Genomic DNA, 23,779 nt, shown 5'->3' on the forward strand with positions numbered 1-23,779 from the left:
GTAAAATGCAGTTTCATGAACTACCCTGTCCAATTCACTGCACTGTTGTGAATGGCAAATTAGAAAGTAGGTCAAAGCACATAATAAACTATAAGGCTCTACATAAATACAAGTAAATGGCTTTAAAAAGAGATCTAATAGGGTGACCTAAGATTTCCTGTCTCTGTGTTGAGTCAGTTTCTTCATAAAATGGGAATACAGATTACTTAGCTCATAGGATTCCTCAAATACATTAAAATCATAAAAACCTTTTTTCAAATGTTAAGTGCCACATAATTATTTGGTAATAAAGTATTTGCCTAGTACAGCCAACCATGCTAACGAAGCTGCATGTAATAATCCCTAAAAAGCTGAGTGCATTATTGGCTTTCCTACGGCAATGAGCAATTTAATTAGTTTGGAAAAAGTTATTTCAGGTCCTCATTTTTTTCCCCCTTTTACAATGTTTGTAAGCTTACAATGGATTGCAGGCTCATAAGAGACCCAGGTTTATCTGTTCCCTACTGCGAAAGTTTCTGGAGGGCACTGCTCCTATCAGCTAATGACGCAACAATAGGGAAGTGATGGTGGTCAGGTCCAAGAGGCAACTTATGGGAAAAAGGAAGAAGTTTTCCTGGCTATGAGTCATAAATTCAGAATCGGGGCTAACAGTTCTTCTATCTATCTACTTTTATATAAAAGTGTTTAATAGAAACACTTCTTCATTACTGTTGTTCTGTTTATCCTGGATTATTAAACCACACATGATTCAAAGAATAACAAAGTATCAAAATTTATGAGGAACCATACTGGATAAAAACTCCCTAACATATACTATTCTGTAAGATTCTTCATTTTGAGCCGGGCGCAGTGGCTCACGCCTGTAATCCCAGCACTTTGGGAGGCCGAGGCGGGTGGATCACCTGAGGTCAGGACTTTGAGACCAGCCTGGCCAACATGGTGAAACCCCGTCTCTACAAAAAAAAAAAAAAAAAATCTTCATTTTGAGCTTTCATCAAACCACAAGTGACCTAGCAAACTCAAATCAAGTCTCTTTCGCCAGTCTATTTATTGTAGATTAGTGTGGAGGTGAATTAAATGATGGCAACTTGAAAGATTTAAAAGATTCCAAGTTAAAGGAAAAATTATCATTTAAAAGCACATTCTGGGTAAGATTACGGATAATACTTCTCCCCCTCTGTTTTCCAAACTCTTTAAATGACTCACCATACAAAATTATACATTAATATAAAATCATCCTGACATAAAAAAAATTTCTCGAATAACATAAGAATTCTGGGTGCTGTGGCTCACACCTGTAATCTCAGCACTTTGGGAAGCTGAGGTGGGCAGATCACTTGAGGTTAGGAGTTCGAGATCAGCCTGGCCAACATAATGAAACCCTATCTCTACTAAAAATACAAAAATTAGTGGGGCATGGTGGCGTGCACCTGTGGTCCCAGCTACTTGGGAGGCTGAGGCAGGAGAATCATTTGAACCCAGGAAGCAGAGGCTGCAGTGAGCTGAGATCACACTAGCCTGGGTGATAAAGGGAGACTCTGTCTCAAAAAAGAAAAAAATGCAGGCATATAACACACAAGCCATCCAGCAGGCTGTGCACAGTGGCTCATGCCTGTAATCCCAGCACTTTGGCAGGGTGAGGTGGGCGATCACTTGACCTCAGGAGTTTGAGATCAGCCTGGGCAACATGGTGAAACCCGCTGTCTCTACAAAAAATACAAAAATTAGATGAGTGTGGTGGCATATGCCTATAGTCCCAGCTACTTGAGAGGCTGAGTTGGGAGGGTCCCCTGAGCCTGGAAGTTTGAGGCTGCAGTAAGCCATGACTGTGCCACTGCACTCCAGCCTGGGTGACACAGTGAGAACCTGTCTCCAAAAAAAAAAAAAAAAAAAAAAAAGCCATCTAGCAGAATGCTACTTCATCCCTAGAAGACCTACTTCCTGGTCCCTCAACTGCTTCTGATATTTCTTTTTATCTTAAAAGAAAATACAGTGTTAAATGACTTTTTTTTTATCAGAACACAGCATTGGAGGAGGGGAAGACAAAGCCTGCCATTGTTTGTTGTTGCTGTTGCTAAACCGCTGAAACATGTATTCTGGTGATGCTACCTGTGCCGCTTAGTTACTCTGAACACACTATTTTTTCACTCTACTAATGGTATGTCTTTTTTTTTTTGAGACGAAGTCTCACTCTGTAGCCCAGGCTGGAGTGCAGTGGCATGATCTGGGCTCACTGCAACCTGCACCTCCCAGGTTCAAGTGATTCTCCTGCGTCAGCCTCCCGAGTAGCTGGGACTACAGGCATGCGCCATCAAGCTAGGCTAATTTTTTTGTGTTTTTAGTAGAGACAGGGTTTCACTCTGTTGGTCAGGCTGGTCTTGAACTCCTGACCTCAAGCAGTCCACCTGCCTCGGCCTCTCAAAGTGATGGGATTACAGGTAGGGGTGAGCCACCGTGCCTGGCCAGTATGTCTTTTTTTTTTTTTTTTTTTTTTTTGAAAACTAAGTACTTATGTGTGAATAAATGTAAGAAAATGATTGCTTATCAGTAGCATATAAATTTAAAGTTGGGAATGATGGTGATGTCAAACAACCACAGACTGTCCACATGGGTGGTTGAGATAGTGATAGTTTTGCTTTCTGATGGTTCAGTGTACATGAACTTTGTTTCATGCACAAAATTATTAAAAACATTATATAAAATTATCTTCAGACTACATGTATAAGGTCTTATCTTATAAAACACAAACAAATTTTGCATTTAGACTTGGGTCTTATCCCCAAAATATCTCATTATATATATGCAAATATTCCAAAATCTGAACAAAATCCAAAATCCGAAACCCTTCAGGTCCTAAATATTTTGAATAAGAGATACTCAACATATAGTAGGAGTATTTATTATTTGGAAATATTTAAATAAATATTTAAATATTTCCAAATAAATAAAATGTCAGTTTAAACCACTGAAAAAGATGATTCTTTTTTATTTTTGAGATAGAGTCTCCCTCTGTTGCCCAGGCTGGAGTGCAATGGCACAATCTTGGCTCACTGCAACCTCTGCCTGCGGGTTCAAGCAACTCTTCTGCCTCAGCCTCCGAAGTAGCTGGGGTTAAGGCGTGTGCCAAGGTGGGCAGATCACCTGAGGTTAGGAGACCAGCCTGGCCAACCAACATGGTGAAATTCTGTCTCTACTAATAAAGATGGTTCTTTAAAGCTTTAACTAAAAAAAAGTGATTGATTAGAAATAAAATCCAAGTTAAATTACTACTCTATAAAAACAAAGTTAAAGTGAGTTTTTAAGAAGCTCTTTACTTACTGGTACCTTTTAAGGTAAAATCTTTTTTTTTTTTTTTTTTTTTGAGACACAGTCTTGCTCTGTTGCCCAGGCTGGAGTGGCGTGCACTGGCATGATCTTGGCTTACTGCAACCTCTGCCTCCCAGGTTCAAGTGATTCTCCTGAGTCAGTCTCCCGAGTAGCTGGAACTACAGGCATGTGCCACCATGCCCGACTAATTTTTGTATTTTTAGTAGAGACGGGGTTTCACCATGTTAACCAGGATGGTCTCCATCTCCTGACATCATGATCCGCCACCCCAGCCTCCCAAAGTGCTGGGATTACAGGCGTGAGCCACCACACCCAGTGGTAAAATCTTCTACACTTTACTTACAAATAATATGAAAATAAATATATGATTGTATAGCACAATGATTAAAAGTGTACGCTCTGAAGTCAGATTATTTGAGTTCAAATCCAGTTTCTACCACTTATTATAAATATCTGTGAATTCAGTCAGGTTATTTAACCTCTGCAAACCTCAGTTTTCTCACTGTAAAATTGGAGAACTATTATTTCTGGGTTAAGGATTAAGTAAGATGATTAACAATTTTCTTTCTTATACCTTATAAATTCATCATGTAGCAAAAAAATGCAGTGAAAAGGCTGCCAAACAGTGTGATCCAGCTCAGCTACAGTGTAGGTGCATCATGGCTCCAGTATATACAGCAATAAATACTGTGACCTCAGGATTGATTTTGACAGGAGAGCTTTGTTCCTTAACCCACTCCGTGCTCCTGAATAGCGTGCACCACTGTATCCAGCTAAAATAAATAATTTTAACACTATTTTTCTAGAAACCAAATCAGTATTTTCTATAATCTGGCCTTCATTTTATCTATGATGTCTTATCTTACATAGCCTTATCTGCTGTTTTAAGTAAAGTAGACTTATTAAAACTGGTCACCTGAACAATAGTTAAAATTGTATGATAATTCTGGCAATGTGTAATTGCTTTCAGAAACTCTATTTGGGAAAAAACAAATACACCACAAAAAGTTTCCTTAACAATTATTAATTTCCTTAACAAATATAATGCCTATTTATAACACTATGCTATACAGGAAAGAAATGATCCGATAATAAGATTCTTTCTAGATATGTATCCCATATTCTAACAACCTATTAATCTGACTCAGACCCAAAATGTCTATTAAAAAATGTATTGTGACATATGTGGGTACATTACTTGACTTTTTATTTCAGACTGAACAGGAGTAACTGATTTAAATCATTAGATCAAAACACTTCAAATTTGTTTACATTAGTATAAAGGTGACCTAAGTTAGAACAAGAAAATGTAAAAATGAGTTACAGTTAAAACATTTAATTGAGAAACAAATGTAAATTATTTGTTCTTTAAAACAAATTTCCAAAATAACAAAATCATGCAGTAGAAAACAAATTGTAGGATTTTGCTAATCACATAAATTTTTAGTAATTTATACTGTCATCTAATGACAGTATTTTTCTCTTTTATTTATTATTTTTTATCGAGGCGGGGTTTCACCACGTTGGCCAGGCTGGTCTTGAACTCCTGACCTCAAGTGCTCTGCCCACCTCAGCCTCCCAAAGTCCTGGGATTACAGGCATGAGACACCATGTCCGGTCAATATTTTTCTCTTATACTGTCTCAGTCTGAATTAGTTTTAGTAGTTAATCAAAACTAAACGATGATAAACTTGGACACAAAAAATGTTAAAAATATGTTTACTGATATGTGCACAGCCACCCCATACACACACACACACACACACACACACATATATTTTTATACTTTAAATTCTGGGGTATATGTGCAAATCTTGCACAATTGTTACATAGGTATACACATGCCATGGTGGTTTGCTGCCTCCATTTCCCCTTCATCTACATTAGGCATTTCTAATGTTATCCCTCCCCAATCTCCCCACCCCTTGCTATGGCTCCCCTAGCACCTGACCCCCCAACACACCCCAGTGTGTGATGTTCCCCTCCTTGTGTCCATGTGTTCTCATTGTTCAACACCCACTTATGAGTGAGAACATGTGGTGTTTGGTTTTCTGTTCTGTGTCAATTTGCTGAGAATGATGGTTTCCAGATTCATCCATGTCCCTGAAAAGGACATGAAGTCACCCTTTTTTATGGCTGCATAGTATTCCATAGTGTATATGTGCCACATTTTCTTTATCCAATCTATCGCTGATGGGCATTTGGGTTGGTTGCAAGTCTTCCCTATTGTAAACAGTGCCAAGATGAACATATGTGTGCATATGTCTTTATAACAGAACGATTTATAATCCTTTGGGTATATACCCAGTAATGGGATTGCTGGGTCAAATGGTATTTCTATTTCTAGATCCTTGAGGAATTGTCACTGTCTTCCACAATGGTTGCACTAATTTACACTTCTCCCAACAGTGTAAAAATGTTCTTATTTCTCCACATCCTCTCCAGCATCTGTTGTCTTCAGATTTTTTAATGATTGCCATTCTAACTGGCATGAAATGGTATCTCGATGTGGTTTTGACTTGCATTTCTCTTATGACCAGTGATGATGAGCATTTTTTCATATGTTTGTTGGCTATATAAATGTCTTCTTTTGAAAAGTGCCTGTACATATCCTCCACCCACTTTTTGATGGGGTTGTTTTTTTCTTGTAAATTTGTTTTAGTTCTTTGTAGATTCTGGATATTAGCCCTCTGTCAGATGCAGCCGCCCCATATGTTCTTAAATTTAAGGAGGTCTGAACATTAAATAATCATTATTTGAAAAGCATTTACAGGCTGGGCTTGGTAGCTCACACCTGTAATCCCAGCACTTTGAGAAGCAGAGGAGGATGGATCATGAGGTCAGGAGTTTGAGACCAGCCTGGCCAACCTGGCAAAACCCTGTCTCTACTAAAAATGAAAAATTAGCTGGGTGTAGTGGCAGGCACCTGTAATCCCAGTACTCAGGATGCTCAGGCAGGAGAATCGCTTAAACCTGGTAGGTGGAGGTTGCAGTGAGCCAAGATTGTGCCACTGCAGTTGAGCCTTGGTGGCAAGGGCAAGTCTCTAGCTCAAAAAAAAAAAAAAAAAAAAAAAGAGAAAAAAAAGTAAAGTATCTACATAAACAACATTCATATATGACAGATACTTGGTAGACTAATAATTAAGATGCTTTTTCTTAGATTAGCAATGCAGGTTAAAAATCATAGCAGGATCCCTAAAGGTAAGTTTATCTACTTTCACTTACTTCTCTTGAAATTTAGATTGGAAAAAAATTAGACTGAATGTAAACTTTGGGGTATATTTCATTTTTACTTGAATATTTCTTCCTATTTCTCTGTGAAATCAGGCATTATGTAAAATCCACTTGTTAAAAATATTGTTAGGCTGGACGTGGTGGCTCATGCCTGTAATCCCAGCACTTTGGGAGGCCAAGCAGGCAGGTGGATGACAAGGTTCAATACCAGCCTGGCCAACATGGTGAAACCCCATCTCTACTAAAAATACAAAAATTAGCTGGGTGTGGTGGCGGGTGCCTGTAATCCCAGATACTCGGGAGGCTGAGGCAGAGAACTGCTTGAATCCGTGAGGGGGAGGTTGCAGTGAGCCGAGATCGTGCCTTGCACTCCAGCCTGGGCAAGAGAAGGAGACTCTGCCTCAAAAAACTATTGCTAATATTTAATATAAAAAGAGTTTTACGAGATCAAATAATATTTAATACCTACTGTTGATGAGATAATTCTCTTTTAATCTACTTGATTAATTTATTAGAATTTCTTTATTTTTGGAGATAGAGTCTCACTCTGTCACCCAGGCTGGAGTACAGTGGTATGATCTTGGCTCACTGTAACCTCTGCCTCTTGGGTTCAATCGATTCTCCAGTCTCAGCCTCCTGAGTAGCTGAGATTACAGGTGTGCACCACCACACCTAGCTAATTTTTGTATTTTTGGTAGAGACAGGGTTTCACCATGTTGGCCAGGCTGGTCTCAAACTCCTCTGGTGATCTACCCACCACAGCCTCCCAAAATGCTGGGATTACAGACATGAGCCACCATGCCCAGCCTATTTTCTTAGAATCATGAGATTTAATATCAATAGGCCCACAGATAATATCATGGATAGCAACCTTCTAATTCATTAATTTCTATATACAGTCAGACCAATTCCTGTATTATAAAGAAAGGAACGCTGTACTACCTTTAAAAATATGTCAGTGCTACACTAGGGGTGTAACTCCTTATAAAGCAAGCATGAATGTGGCATCAAACTTACTTTTCCAAAGAAGCCTTTGAAGAACTTCCTTTCCTGGAGGAACAGGGGGACAAGTCGAGCGCTATTATTGTATGGGCTAAATGTCCTAGGGTTTCACACCAATAAGCACATACAGAAATTGGGGAAAGGAAAAAGTGGGAGAAGGGGTGGGAGTGAGTTTTAAAGAGTTATCCATACCAGGAATGACAGGGAAAAAGGAAGGTGCATGAAAATGCAGGGAAACACACTGTGTGGCCTAAGAATCCATGTAAAGAGTGAGAAGAAATCAGAACCTGTATCCATGCAGAGCAACAAGTTAGTTTAGTAATCGCTATTTACATTTAAAACAGAGATCTTCCAAATTTGGCAGCAGAGAAAAAGATAGGGCATACTGGTTTGGTGAGATTTGCATTTTAAACTTTATAATACTGAGTAGAAAAAAGAAGACTGGCTCCATACACATTTTTTAAATTTAAAATTGGTGATCAGCTACGTGAAATTCATCAATCAAAAAAAAGTCCACATTCAAATGACCACATAGTCACATTAAAAATGCAATTGTGTAAAATTAAATGAGTATGCATCAAAGGTCTTTGTCATATTTTTTCTTAGTGAGTTCAAGATATCACTTAGAAACTCCATACCATTTAAGGGGAGCTTGACCACTGGCTTTCCATTTACTTACATTAGTATCAATCTATATGTATGTACATGCTGATCAATTCCACAACATACATAAGGAAATAACATATATATTCTATTCCAAAAATAGAATAAATTATCTATTAAGGTTACAAGGCTAATGTTTATACAAGAGCTGAGAAAACATCTATCTTAAGAACCAAATGATGTCTGTGGGCCATAACTGAAATTTAAGAAACAGGGTTTTATTTTCTTTATAAAAGCTACTGTTTTATTATTTTTGTTTGTTTGTTTGTTTGTTTTTTGAGACAGATTCTCACTTTGTCGCCCAGGATGGAGTGCAGTGGCATGATCTCAGCTCACTGCAACCTCCGCCTCCCGGGTTCAAGCAATTCTCATGCCTCAGCTTACCGAGTAGCTGGGACTACAGGCGTGTGCCAACACACCCAGCTAATTTTTGTATTTTTAGTAGAGCTAGGGTTTCACCATGTTGGCCAGTATGGTCTGGAACTCCTGACCTCAAGTGATCTGCCTGCCCTGGCCTCCCAAAGTGCTGGGATTACAGGCATGAGCCACTGTGCCCAACCTAAACCTGTTATTTTAAAATAAAGAAACTTGCATTGACATTTATAAGTATACAATTCTGAAACTATCTGGATAAGAGAGGCATAACTATATATGGTATCAGCACCAATTTTTAAACACCATTTATAAAAACTGGTCACCAATTAAAATCTGTAGAATTTTCACAAATTAGATGGGCTTCAACTCACCCAAGCTAGATTAAGTTTACATTTCCTAGCTGTGGTTGAAATACTTTAAGCCTTTACTTTTTATAATGATCAGTTTTTAATGTTGGATAAATGCCTAGAAAAAGATAACTGAAATTTGACTGTTTTACATAATTCATAAACTATTCAATGCTCTCAAACACTGAAAAGTTTGTTTTTCCCCTAAGCTTTGAAAATCACAAATAGAAAAAAATATTTCCACAAAACATTTTGAACTGCAACTGGAAAAATAATAAAGTAATTGGGTAGTTATCACAGTAAGACTAATATTTCTGCTGCCAAGTTTGGTGACCCTAGTTTTGTTAGACTATGAATAACCATAAGCTTTCAAGGATGCAGCCAAAGTTAAGATATTCACCATTCTTGAGGGACAGGAAGGTGAGGGAAGGAGATTGTTAATATTAAATTTTGCTCCTAGAAAAGCTATTGTTAAACATTGAACTTTCCCTCTTTTTATAAAATACCCAAGATGTTAATGAAAAAAGCTGGTGTGCAAAATGCATAAAAAGACAGTTATTAGAGAATAATGTTCTTTTAAAAAACATTTGTTATGATTCTTTTACCTGCTAAAACAAGAACACATATTAAAACAAACATATCAAATAGTGAATAAAAAAACCAACATATTAGAAACTGGTAGTAAAATGAAACTAGTTTAAAATTAAAACTAAGACAGAGGCAGAGACATTTAAGAAACAATGGGAAGAAATGACCTTTTTAAATCAAGGGCATCTTGGACCAGAGTTAAGCAAGATAACCAAAGGCCTCATACACTTTTTATAGAATTGGTTGATATATGACAATAGTCCTCACCCTGCAGCTGACTATGCCATAAAGGCAATAACAATGGGCAATAGTGACTTCCGTCATTTATCCTATTGAAGCTAAATCCCAAAGCAGCTAATCAGTGAAGTTATGCCACAAAGTAAATAAGCTGAAAATAGCTGTCACTTGTATAGCAGGACAAAATAATAAAAAAGAAAAAAATATCAGAAAAAAAAATAGCTGTAACTTTATGCACAGAAATTTTAAAAATTAACATTTATGCAATGAGGAGCATATTTTTAAAACACTATCTTGTTTAGTTATAATTTTTTTTCAGTTGAGCATATCAAGTATGCAGATGACTTTTACTTGAAGTTAATGTAATTCTAAATTGTAAGAGAGTGTTTTGGGGAAAAAATACTTACAAATTATCTCTTTCCTCAATTGTTCACAAATTTAAAAATCAATAGAAGGCTGCGTGCGGTGGTTCATGCCTGTAATCCTCGCACTTTGGGAGGCCAAGGCAGGTGGATCACCTGAGGTCGGGAGTTCAAGACCAGCCTGGCCGACATGGTGAAACCCTGTCTCTACTAAAAATACAAAAAATTAGCTGGGTGTGGTGGTGGGCATCTGTAATCCCAGGTACTCTGGAGAATCAGGTGAACCTGAGAGGCAGAGGTTGCAGTGAGCTGAGATCGTGCCACTGCACTCCAGCCTGGGCGACAAAGCAAAACTTTGTCTCCAAAAAAGAAAAGAAAAGCACTAGAAATGTTAAATTTTTAGTTCAAAGATTATTCACTAGATGTGTTGGTGGTATAGTGGTGAGCATAACTGCCTTCCAAAGATAATTCACATGATAGGTTTAAAATACTTGTTTTGTTACTTAACTGGTACATCTGAACTATTCTTTAAATATTTAAACTTTGGCATTCAAACTAATTTCAAAAGACATTCTATCTCTTCTTTAATCCTCTGCAGGCTTATACATCCTTATATTTGCTTCCACTTATTTGAAACTCTAACAAGAAGCTTTATAATCTATAAAAAATAAACAAAAATTCTCTAGAAACATAGCATTTGGCACAATATAAGCATCTGGCAAAGTAGGTTATAAATCCCCAGTGGATGATTTTTAGATGAATGTTTGCTCAGAGAAATCAAAAGGCAACTAGAAATTTCTGCATAGTAAAAATATGAAAGGAAGACAAAAATCAGGAATATATGTGACACACTATGATATGAGAAGAACAGTATCCTAAGGACTTCCTACTTTCTACAAGATTCTCTGTATAGCTTTAGAAAGAGTATTTAACAGAAGGGGGATGTTTCATTGAATATAAGAAACAGGAAATTGACCCCAGTAACCCAAAACTTCAATGCATATTTTTATAATACATGTTTGCCAGTGCAAAGCTACATATAACATTTGCTCCAGATCTAGAATTTGTCTGAAAAATTTTTAAAAACTTCTTGATAAAAAGTCTAGAAATGGTCAATTTCCCCCCAAAGTTTAAAAGTTAAAGTACGTTTAGAAAATAATCACCAATATATCTAAAACTTTCTTTTTTATTATTTATTTATTTTTATAGAGACAGGGTCTCACTGTATTACCCAGGCTGGTCTTGAACTCCTCGCTTTAAGTGATCCTCCCATCTCAGGCTTCTGAGTAGCTGAGATTATAGGCGCAAGCTACTGCACTGAGCTTAAAACTTTCTTTTTTTCATTAAAGACCATAAGAAAATAAAGATCTTTAGAAATATGCAAAACAGTTTTGGTAAACTTAAAACATTAGATAAAATATTTGATTATGGTTATTGTAAGACTCAATTTGACCACATATTGCAGATTGGATTGTATTCTGTATATTCATTCTAGAAATATTTTTTTAGTTACTACTATGTGTCAGTCACTGTTCCATGTGTAGGAATAATTTTTTAAATGGCTATTTAGTTCCTAATTCTGATGAATATAAAAACATTAACTTTTATTATTTAAATACTCCTATGCCTTAAGCAATCACGCTTATAGTCTATTATCTTCTTGGTTTAAAAAAAAAAAGGAAAATAAAAAAAATCCACTGAAACATTACTTTTAAAACTAAACAGTTAAATAGTGGCTATCTCTGGGATTGTAGGAGATTTCATTTTATTTGTGTACTTTTTTGGTTCATTTGTATTTTATACAATAAACATATATTGCTTATATAATAAAGAGATGATCCTAATTAAAAGTATTTTTAAAAAACAAAACTAGACAGTTAACAGGATTAACTGCTCATTTAACAATGAAATACCATTTCTCAGTATGTTCTGGACAAACTTAAACCACCTCTAGCTTTTCCTTACTTACAGTGTCACATGAAGCCATACTTTGAATCAAAAGACTTTCTAAAGGCTCATTCCATAGTGGCCATTTCACCATAAGTTGTGTAAATTATAAGACTTTAATAATTATTTATAGTTGTTTCAGGGCTACCTAGTCTGTTCAGTGATTTGTTTTCGGTCATTAATGTAAAATATTCTTCAATGGACAAATAATTGCATTACTTGGGAGGCCGAGGCAGGTGGATCACGAGGTCAAGAGATTAAGACCATCCTGGTCAACATGATGAAACCCCGTCTCTACTAAAAATACAAAAAATTAGCTGGGCATGGTGGCGCGTGCCTGTAATCCCAGCTACTCGGGAGGCTGAGGCAGGAGAATTGCCTGAACCCAGGAGGCGGAGGTTGCAGTGAGCCGAGATCGCGCCATTGAACTCCAGCCTGGGTAACAAGAGCGAAACTCCGTCTCAAAAAAAAAAAAAAAAAAAAAAACTGCATTACTTTAAAAATACATTTTTAGCTAAAATCATCTTGTTTGTGTATTTATTTATTTGAGACAAGGGCTCACTGAGTTGCCCGGGTTGGTCTCAAACTCCTAGACTCAAACAATCCTCCTACCTCAGCCTCCCAGGTAACCAATATTTTGTTTATTATTCTTCTAGATGAACCCAGAAAGAATTCCTTTTTTGTTAAAGAAACTAAATTTTTACTTCTCCTTTAAATGAGTTCTGACAAAGTGGAAAATTAAATTATCTAAGATTATGTTTAACTGGGGAATATATTTAGGTTGGCATGGAAGATCTGTAATTTCATGTACCATAACACAAGGTCCCCTTAACATAAATGACAGATTGGAGAGCACAGATAAGACTAGCAAAGGGTTGAATCATTTAAGAATTTTAATGATCAAAATCTGAGGTAAAGAGTATGTACAGGTATACATATATATATATGTGCGTGTGTATGTATGTCTATACCTTTTTATTATTATTATTTAATTCTTTGTATACTATAGCCAGTTACTTTTCTCCTTTCCCTTCTACAACAGATTCAGGTACTTACTCAAAAATTAAGTCTACCTGTCTGAGTTGGTTGCTTCCTTAATTTTATATTTTTTATATTCAGGAATTATAGATAAGAAGTAATGTAGAATATGCCAAGAAGCAGAAAAGTTCTGATTACTAAGCAAATTCAGGGAAAAAAAGCACACATTAGTAGTCAAACTTGTGTCAGCCCACCATACCAGCAAACCCAAACCAACATGTATTTAATGCTGTTGGGGCCATGGCATGCAGAAGTAATGCTTAAAGCTTTCACAGCAAAGTGGGGAAAGGCCATATATTAGAGAAAAGGAAGGTTGTGAAGAGGGCTATCAGATCTATGGAACATTCCTCAAACCTATGGAAAATCTGAAATTAACACTTTAATCTGAATCTTTATGAACTCCAAACTCATTCTCTCCTTTCACTGAATACACAGGCATGTACCTGAGATGTGTTCCATGGCATAGGAGGCAGAGGAAACATTAGTTACCCTGGGAAAGGGCTCTCTACTTCAAGTGTGCTAAAGTTTATGTAAAAGGCAGTAGAAATAGACTGTTTATGTTAGAGGTGCATAGGGAAGAAAATTGGGGAGTAGGAGTCAAGACAATAAGTCTCCAAAAAGGAAACCTCACCAGGCATCAACACAGCTATCTCTATCCTTTACTTTTCCCCAGGAAGCTATTTTTTATACTATATTTAAAATCCATAATTTATAGCCCAGTTATCACAGTTAGTTTTAAGATGTTAACTGTAACCGTTTTATCCTAGTCTTAGAATACTATTCTTCTATCAAATTGCACAGCATTTGTTTCATATGGGTTACAAATCAAAAGCACCTTTAACATAATGTCTAGCCTACATTGAAGAGGTTGGTCTTACAATTTATATCTTTGGATGGACAACATGAGATGCCTTTAAATTTTTTTATTATTTTATTATTTAAGAAAACTTTTTTTGAAATTAATAGAGACAGGGTCTCCATATGCTCAAGCTGGTCTTGAACTCCTGGCTTCATACAATCCTCCTCCTCAGCCTCCCAAAGTGCTAGGGTTACAAGAGTGAGCCACTATGCTTGACTGAGATGCTCCTTCTTAGCAAGCCCACATCATTTTAACAGAAACATAGTTCTTACTGGGTCACTAAAATTTACTGAGCAAAATCTTTTAAGAAAATATTGATAGCATATAGATCAACATTGGCAATCATCAAATACATACAGCTTTCAATCTTTTTACAGCATCTTCACAGATGTGCATTCCTCTTGATTCATCAACTTCTACATGGCCAAGGTACTGTAGAAAGAAGGAAAAGTTGGGCTATTGCTATGTTTACCAAGTAGCTACTATACAGTAAACTTTACCTGTAAATTGAATACAGGTTAAGCATTCCAAATCTGAAAAAATTTGAAATCTGAAACACTTCTGGGTGTCAAGCATGTTGGATAAGAGACACACAACCTGTATTGAAATTCCTACACTAAAAAAATACACCTCTATTGTAAAAGAGTTCAGATAATGTTACTTTACATATTCTCAGTGTCCTTATAGGAATAAGATTTAGAATAATTATTTCAAAGAAGTGTTATAGGTGAGTAAGTGAAGAAGTACACAGTAGACACTAAATATTACTTGAATCTACTGGATCTGAAGCATAATAGCCTGTGCTAGAAACAGTTACTATGTCTCTACACATAAAAGCAATCCTAAGACAAAGTGTATATACATATCCTTAAAAAGGCACAAACAAAAATGGCTGTTTTTCAAAGGCTGAAGAAATCACACACTCCTTTTATGGGAAGAATATAAGATCAAGATAGATAACCACAACAAATTTTATGAAGGTATTACATCTGAGCTTTAAAAGATGCATAAAATTTGAAGAGGCAAAAACTGAAAGGTTAAAAAACTGTTTCAGGCTGAGAGAATTACATAAAGTTATAGGTGTGGAATAGGATAGCTATGTATCAGTGCTGGGACTCAGAACACATTATGCCAAAGTATGGTGCTGAATGCTTTGAACTAAAAAAGAACCAAGGTCTAATCTTTTCTTGCCCTCCTGACCCTAACCCCTTCTTCTCCCCAAGAGCAGGAGGGGCTTTCTCTGAAGTTCTCTTATCTGCCTAAAGATAGATCCTTCAAAAAGGAGCTCAATTGTTATATACTCCCTCCCTGGGAATCTTATCAACTAGGTAGATTAACTGTATCACAGGAGAAGAGACTAAAGGTCAACACCCCAGACTCTGTCACAAGCTATCACCTATTCTTCAGAGGGCTGTTCCAGACAACTTGTATCACAGGAGAGACTTTTTATCTGCATAACAAGGCAACCTTTGCTCACTGTGCATTTCCTCCCCTCATATTCCCATAGGTTGTCACCACCTCCCCTCAAGTCCCTATTCCTTCTGTAGCTCAGGGTGCCATAAAAATGTCAATCATCTGGCCTTCAAGTCTTATATTTTGTGAGACTCTTATGTACAAACACATAATAAATTTTGCCTTTTTTTTTCCCTGCTAATCTGTCTACTGTCAGATTATCTCACATATTCAAATACTGAATGTTCAACGGGTAGAGGGAAAGTTCTCTTCTCCCTAGCATTCACAAGTATTCCTATTTGGCCTGAATATGAAATACATGCAGCTGGGGAATTAAAGTGCTAAAATAAAGAGTCAGCACTTAACCCTAGAGACAATGGAGATCTAATAAAGATTTTTTTTTTTTTTTGCAAGGTAGTAATATGATTCAAGCTGTACCGCAGCATGGGAAAAGTCCTGAGTTAAAAAAGTAGTGGGATGGTGGCAATATGACAAGTGCTATCTTTTAAAAGAAAATTTAGAGTCTCGTTCCAGGTAAGATGGAGTAGATACACTACACCCTGTTCCTCCTACTGACTGAAACTGTAAAACCTGGACAGAATTCATGGAACAGGTAGGTACTTAAGCTTTCTGAAAAGTAAATAGAAGATGAATCGGAATAGAAGACCAGAATTCAAAGTACTGTGGAAATAGAAAGGAATTTACCACCCCTTTCTCTCTTTGGTACCTCCAGCCTGAGAAAACAACTTTTATCTGAGGAATGCAAGTCCTTTTAATTATCAGGCCAAAAGAGACATTAAAATGAGACTGCAATCATGCCCTACCACACACTTTGACCTATTATCTCGCTCCTGAAAATGCTTGCTACTGCCACAAGTAGCTAGAAATAAACCTAATAATGTCACACCAGACACTATAACCCACACCCTGCCTATTGTTTAACAATGTATAGCCAATCACTAGTCAATGTTACTTCTGTGAGCCAATGAGAATTCCTGACACACAACTTTGTATCAGCCCACTGCCTATCCTCTTTTGCTTTTAAAAATCCACTTGCTTGCTGGGTATGGTGGCTTAAGCCTGTAATCCTAGTACTTGGGCAGCCAAGGTAAGAAGATCATTTGAGGCCAGGAGTTCAAGACCAGCCTGGGCAACACAGTGAGACCCTGTCTCTACAAAAAATAAAAAAAATTAGCACACTTCTGTAGTATTAACTATTCAGGAGGGGGAGGCAAGAGGATTGCTTAAACCTAGGAGTACACTATGATCATGCCACTGCACACCAGCCTGGGTGACAGAGAGAGACCCTGTCTCTAAAAAAAAAAACAAAAACAAAAATTTTAAAAATAAATAAACAAACAAAAAACACCTGTAACTACTAATTGAAGTATACATTCAGGGCAACTTGAATCTATGCTCCTGGGTTGCAATACTCAACCTTGTCCCAAATAAACCTTCTACTTATATTAATTTTGCCTCAGCTTCTTCCTTTTAGGTTGACAAGCCTGAACTTAGCACAGCCAGAAATCCAAAAGTGAGTGCTGTGGTACAGAAAGATGTCTCGGAGGCCAGGTGCAGTGGCTCACACCTGTAATCCCAGCACTTTGGGAGGCCGAGGCAGGTGGATCACCTGAGGTTGGGAGTTCAAGACCAGCCTGACCAACATGGAAAAACCCCATCTTTACTGAAAATACAATGATTAGTTGAGCATGGTGGCATGCACCTGCAATCCCAGCTACTCGGGAGCCTGAGGCAGGAGAATCACTTGAACCCTGGAGGCAGAGGTTGCAGTGAGCCGAGATCACACCATTGCATTCCAGCTTGGGCAACAAGAGCGAAACTCCATCTCAAAAAAAAAAAAAAAAGAAAGAAAGAAAGAAAGAAAAACACGGAAAGACGTCTGGGAAAATCACTCTAGCTCTGGTCTGAGGACCAGTAAATGGAACTCCTAAAGCTCAGAGAGTATGGGAGTCCCCCTCTCTTTTATTTGTTCTCTCACACCTCAGACACCAGGAAATCCTGTGATGGTGTGGTGGCAGCAGAGGTAGCAACAAAAGAAACCTGCAAGAGCCAAACCTCTATGGGAAGGGGACCTACGTCTCTGTTTAGTAGAACTGTGATTCCAGGAAGATGGGGCCAATCCCCCTTTTGCTTTTTCCCTTCCTCTCTGATCTCCTGCCATTTGACTGTAGATACAAGTGAAATTGTGGAACTTCATGGTAGTACAGAGCAATGAGAGCCCTAGGTTTCTGGCTAGAGGACAAGAAAGGGAAGCTCCAGGGAACCAGAAAGTACCAAAGAAGGCACAGGAAGGGAGGAGCTTGGGAAAGACACCATGAATTTGTGAATTCTTACTTAGGCTTACCCTTCAGCTACACAGCTAAGAATCTGATCCTAATTACCATATCCAGGGCTTTGTGAGACAAACTAATGTACAGACCACCTCCTGGTTCCCAAACTGACCCCTAAGTGACATACACACAGAATAGATCAGAATAGCACCACAGATCAGAATAGCACTGCAGAGGCTTTGAAAACTGAACTGATGGCCAGGCACAGTGTAATCCCAGCACTTTGGGAGGCCGAGGCGGGTGGATTACTTGAGGTCAGGAGTTTGAGACCAGCCTGGCCAACATGGCAAAACCCCGTCTCTACTAAAATTACAAAAATTAGCTGGGTGTGGTGGCAGGCGCCTGTAATCCCAGCTACTTGGGAGGCTGAGGTAGGAGAATCACTTGAACCCGGGAGGCAGAAATTGCAGTGAGCCTAGATCGGGCCACTGCACTCCAGTTGGGCAACAAGAGCAAAACTCTGTCTCAAAAAGAAAAAAAAAAAAGAAAAAGAAAAAGAAAACTGAACTGATATTGGAAGCATATCCCACAGAAAGTGAGTAGGAACTTGTAGCCTGAGACCTAACTGGACTGACTGGCATAGGAAATGTTAATTAAAAAGGAATTAACATTTACTGATTACCTACTATGTGCCAGAAACTGTGCTGGATGCTTTTATATTTTGTCTTACCTAATAACTACTCAAAAAGGTATGTTTGCTCACTTGATCTTAAAACTGAGGAAAGGAAATGAGGTTCAGGAATGCTGAATAACTTTCCCAAAATTATATACACAGCTAGTAAGGGAAGAATATGGTTTACATTCATGACTTCAAAGTCCAAAGGTCTCACACTTGACTTAACCACAATTCAAAAAAACTTTCCCTGATTTTTCATTACTATTACAAGGAAATTTAAAAAACAACAGGTTCTTTCCACCAGATTTTTTCCTACATTTAAAAAAATACAAGTCATTTCCCTGGCAAATTCTTCCTCTGGCAGGGCTGAAACTGTCAATAACAAGTGAGCCTCTCTGAAAACTCAGTGAAAACATCTAAAATAAGTTCATCGTTATTCATACTTTCTCAATTCCTCTCAAGTTACAAAATTTCCACTTTGAAGTGAAAACATCTAAAATAAGTTCGTCATTATTCACACTTTCTCAATTCCTCTCAAGTTACAAAATTTCCACTTTGATAATTATTAATTATTAAGCCCCCTGATAAGGAAGCTTAATGACATTTTGGAATATGGTGCTGCAGAAGTTCATCATTATTGAACAAAAGTAAAAAATTAGTTAAAAATCTAATACCTGTAATTTCCGAGTAAGATTGGTCCTTGGAGATACTCTAGTTCATATACATGGTCCTATAGGGCATAGATTCATTCATTTTTAAGAAAACATCCAGTAAAATTCACTCTTCTTGGTTTAGAGGTCTATGAGATTCGACAAATGTATATAGCTGTGTAACTACCACCAGATCAAGTTTGATCACCCTCAAAAAATTCCCTCATGATGCCCATTTGTAATAAACTCTTCCCCCAATCCCCAGCCTCTGCAACTACTGATCTGTTTTCTCTCCCTATAACTTTTCCTTTTAAAGAATATCGTATTGGCTGGGCGCGGTGGCTCATGCCTGTAATCTCAGCACTTTGGGAGGTTGGGGCAGGCGAATCACTTGAGGTCAGGAGTTTGAGACCCGCCTGGCCAATACGGTGAAACCCCATCTCTACTAAAAACAAATATTGGCTGGGTGTGGTGGCAGGCTCCCATAATCCCAACTATTCAGGAGGCTGAAGCACGAAAATTGCTTGAACCCGAGAGGCAGAGGTTGCAGTGAGCCAAGATGGTACCAATGCACTCCAGCCTAGGTGAAAAAGTGAGACTCCAACTCTCTCTCTCTCTCTCTCTCTCTCTCACACATACACACACACACACACACACACACAAGGAATGGCATATAAATGGAATCATACAGTATGTTCTCTTTTACCACGAAGTAGTATTTCATCATATGCCTATATCACTATGTTTATCCAATCACCATTTGAAGTACATCTTGGTTATTTCCAGTTTTGGTGATAAATAAAGCCACTATACTATTCCTTTATAGGTTTTCACGTAAGAAATTTGGTCATATGGTAAATGAATGTCTGACCTTGTAAGATACTGCTTCCCAAAATGTCTGCATTATTTTACATTCCCACCTGCAACGTATGAGTTACAGTTGCTCCACATCCTGGCCAGCAATTGGTATTGTCTTTTTTTTTTGGTATGTAATGGTATATCTCTTGTCATTTTAATTTGCATAATATCCATAATGACTAATAATACTGGGCATCCACTTATCCACATCTTTTTTGTATTTATTTGTACCCACATCTTATTTGATGAAGTATCTGTTTAAATTTTTTGTCTATTCTAAAAAATTATGTTATTTCTTTCCTGTTAGGTTTAGGGTTAGAGAGTTTTTTTGTTGTTGTTGTTGTTGTTGTTTTTTGAGTCTGTTGCCCAGGCTGGAGTGCAATGGCGCAATCTCCGCTCACTGCAACATACCCTCCCAGGTTCAAGTGATTCTCCTGCCTTCACATCCTAAGTAGCTGGGATTACAGGCGCCCGCCACCCCGCCCGGGAAATTCTTGTATTTTTAGTATAGACAGGGTTTCACTATGTTGGCCAGGCTGGTCTCAAACTCCTGACATTAGGTGATTTGCCCGCCTCGACCTCCCAAAGTGCTGGGATTACAGGCATGAGCCACCACGCCCGACTGAGAGTTCTTAACACACTCGTGAGTTCAAGCCCTTTGTAGACGTGTTTTGCACAAGTTTTCTCCTAGTCTGTGGCTTTACTTTTCATTCTCTCTTTGTTTTTTTGAGATGAGTTTCACTCTTGTTGCCCAGGCTGGAGTCCAATGGCGCCATCTCGGCTCACTGCAACCTCCGTCTCCCTGGTTCAAGTGATTCTCTTGCATCAGCCTCCTGAGTAGCTGGAATTACAGGCATGTGCCACCATTCCTGGCTAATTTTGTATTTTTAGTAAAGATGGGGTTTCTCCATGTTGGTCAGGCTGGTCTCAAACTCCCAACCTCAGGTGATCCACCTCCCTCGGCCTCCCAAAGTGTTGGGATTACAGGCGTAAGCCATGGCACCCGGCCAACTTTTCATTCTCTTAACAGTGTCTTTAGCAAAGCAGAATTTTTCATTTTGATGATGTTAATTTTTTTTAAAGGACTATTTTTGATATTATATCTAAGTAGTCTTTGCCTAATCCAAGTTCTCAGCAGTTTTTTGATTTAAATTGTAAGCTCCACAATGGTAGGAAATTTGTATGTGTTTTATTTATTCAGGTATGCTAACCACTAGTGTATGGCATATATAATAGTGCTAAATACATATGTATTGTATGAATGAATTCATCTGAAATTTCAGTTTGAGCTTCTCCCTTCTCAACCCTCTTTCTTTTTCTCTCTCAGAGCTGGGATGCCCATCTTCTCCTGCCCTTAAACAGTAATTTGCAGTTGGCTGAATCTATGGATTCGGAGGGCTGACTATATATGCAAAGCATTTAGTATGTACCTAACAGGAAACACTCAGTATATTTTAGACTCTGAGTAAAAGTAGAATTTTAGGAGTTTCTGACTACTCTCTTTGAACTTCCCATAGCTTTCACCCTTAATACACAAATTATACACTGATTCTTATTTTTCCAATTTCTCTCTTGAACTCCAGTCCCAAGTTTTGAATCTCAGCTCACTGCATTTGTTACTTGACCTCGGGAAGGTTACTTAACTATCTTGTGACTCAGTAGTGTTGTTTCACGAATTAAAAAGAATTTATATATTTAAAGAACCTAGTATAGTGTCTGGTAATCAGTAAGTGCTCAATAAATAAAAGTTATTTTAACTGTTATCTGATTTCTTTGGTGGCCTTCAGAGCTTAGCTTGTTGAAAACTGCACCTCCTGTACCTCTGATGTTTGTATTTGCCTGCTTATTTCTCTTACTAACACCTCAGGTCTCAACAGCAAGGGCAAATATTTCAAAGTATTTTCTTTTTTCTTCTTTCTTTTTTTTTGTTTTGAGACAGGATCTTGCTTTGTCATCCAGGCTGAGTGCAGTGGTCCAAACATAGCTAATTGCAGCTTTAGGCTCAAGCAATCCTCCCATCTCAGCCCCCAAGTAGAGCTGGGACTACAGGCACATACCACGACACCCAGTTAATTTATTTATTTTATTTTTTTTTAAGAGATGCGGTTTTGCTGTGTTGCCCAGACTGGTCTCAAACTCCTGAGCTCAAACGTTCTGCCTGCCTTGGCCTCCCAAAGTGCTGAGATTATAGACTTCAGCCACCATGCCCAGCCTTAAAGTATTTTCCAGTTCTTCCTCTTCACTTGCCTTTCAATCGGTTACATATATTTTTTTCTTCATAGTCACATTTCCCTGATCAGAAATTTTGTTGCTCTCAATTATTTGCCAATTAAGTAGAAGCAAAATATAGAAATGGTTAGGTATCCAACCCCTGATTTGCAGCTTTCTGGCTTCATGGTCTTGGATAAATTACCTGTGACTTGTCTGTGTATCACTCGTCTGTGTCTCAATTTTCTCATCTTCTAAAATGAAGATTATAGCAGTAACCACTGGCAGTTTGAGGATTAAATGAATACATACAAAGTACTCAGAACAGCGCCCCACACATAACAAATACTATATATGTGTTTAGTTATTAAATACAGATTTAGTATGGTATTCCAGGTGTTCAGCCTTGTCTACTGTATTAATCAGGGTTTTCCAGAGAGACAGAACCAACAGGATGGATGGATGGACAGACAGATGGTTGGACAGATGGACAGATGAATGAATGAATATTTACTAGAGGAACTGGCCATGCAATTATGGAGGATGAGAAGTCCCATGACAGACTGCAAGCTGGAGACCCAGGGAAACTAACAGTGTGGTTCAGTCCAAGTCCAAAAGCCTCAAAACCAAGGAAGGTGACAGATAATACAACTCTCTGAGGCTGAAGGCCTGAGAACTTGTGTGGGAGCTGTTGGTACAAGTCCCAGAGTCCAAAGGCTGGAGAGGCTGGAGTTCTAATGATTTTCTACACATACATTTTATAGTCTTTTCTATCCTTTATTATCCCAAGGTCTTAAGTGCTAATTTTCTTGTTGTCTCTTATTGTATAATCCTTTATTATATCTGCTAATCATTCCTACATATGATTTGTAAAATTTAAAAAGTTACAAGGTCATCTTTATTGAAGCTAAGCTTTTCTGGGGGAATTTCACGCATTCTGGATTATGAAATTTGCTTCTAAAAGGTATCTGATATGGTATGGATCTGTGTCCCCACCCAAATCTCACCTTGAATCATAATAATCCCCATGCATCAAGGGCAGGATGAGGTGGAAGTAACTGGATCATGGGGGTGGTTTCCTGCATGCTGTTCTCAGGATAATCAGCTATCTCATGAGATCTGATGGTTTTATAAGTGTCTGCATTTCCCTTGCTGGCTCTGATTCTCTCTCCTGCCACCCTGTGAAGAGGTGCCTTCTACCATGATTCTAAGTCTCCTGAGGCCTCCCCAACCACGGGGAACTGTGAGTCAATTAAACTTCTTTTCTTTATAAATTACCCAGTCTCGGGTATTTCTTCACAGCAGCATGAGAATGGACTAATATAGTAGCCCAGCTGTATTACTATCCTAAGACCTGTTTTTTATTAATTTGGGGATTCTTACACCATGTAGGTTATGATGTATGAAGTCCAAACCTAAAACTTCAGTTTTTTTATAGGAGGCTCCTTTTTTCCCATCCAGGGTTTGAGTCCAGACAAGCTTCTTTTTCTGCTCTTTCTTCTAGTTCTCTATTTCATGGATTGTAAAGCCCACTGGAGGTTCTGGTTCTATGCTGGGTTCTCAGTTCTAATTCTCTCATTTGTGTAAGTCCAATACCTTCAAAATGGATGAAGAAACCAAAGACTTTAGCTAATAAATTCCCTCCTTCCCATTCTTCCTTCCTTT

At 38.0% G+C, this 23,779-nt stretch overlaps 1 protein-coding gene across 8 annotated transcripts in view; it reads right to left on the minus strand.

Moving 5' to 3' along the window:
- The window catches only part of NUMB (NUMB endocytic adaptor protein), a 176,359-nt gene that overhangs the window by 32,977 nt on the left and 119,603 nt on the right, over positions 1–23,779 (minus strand). For 5 of the 8 annotated variants that reach the window (XM_012438147.3, XM_012438140.3, XM_012438141.3 and 2 more), the window contains 2 exons: positions 14,337–14,411; positions 7,579–7,611 (listed from right to left, as the gene is read on the minus strand). In XM_012438147.3, coding sequence (XP_012293570.2) covers positions 7,579–7,611; positions 14,337–14,411 — 108 coding nt within the window. The remainder of the gene's footprint in view (positions 1–7,578; positions 7,612–14,336; positions 14,412–23,779) is intronic. The other 3 variants (XM_012438144.3, XM_012438150.3, XM_012438142.3) reach the window with 1 other exon arrangement.

Source organism: Aotus nancymaae, unplaced genomic scaffold, assembly GCF_030222135.1.
Source record: "Aotus nancymaae isolate 86718 unplaced genomic scaffold, 86718_ANA_hifiasm-v0.15.2.pri h1tg000011l, whole genome shotgun sequence".
Taxonomy (NCBI): Eukaryota; Metazoa; Chordata; class Mammalia; order Primates; family Aotidae; genus Aotus; species Aotus nancymaae.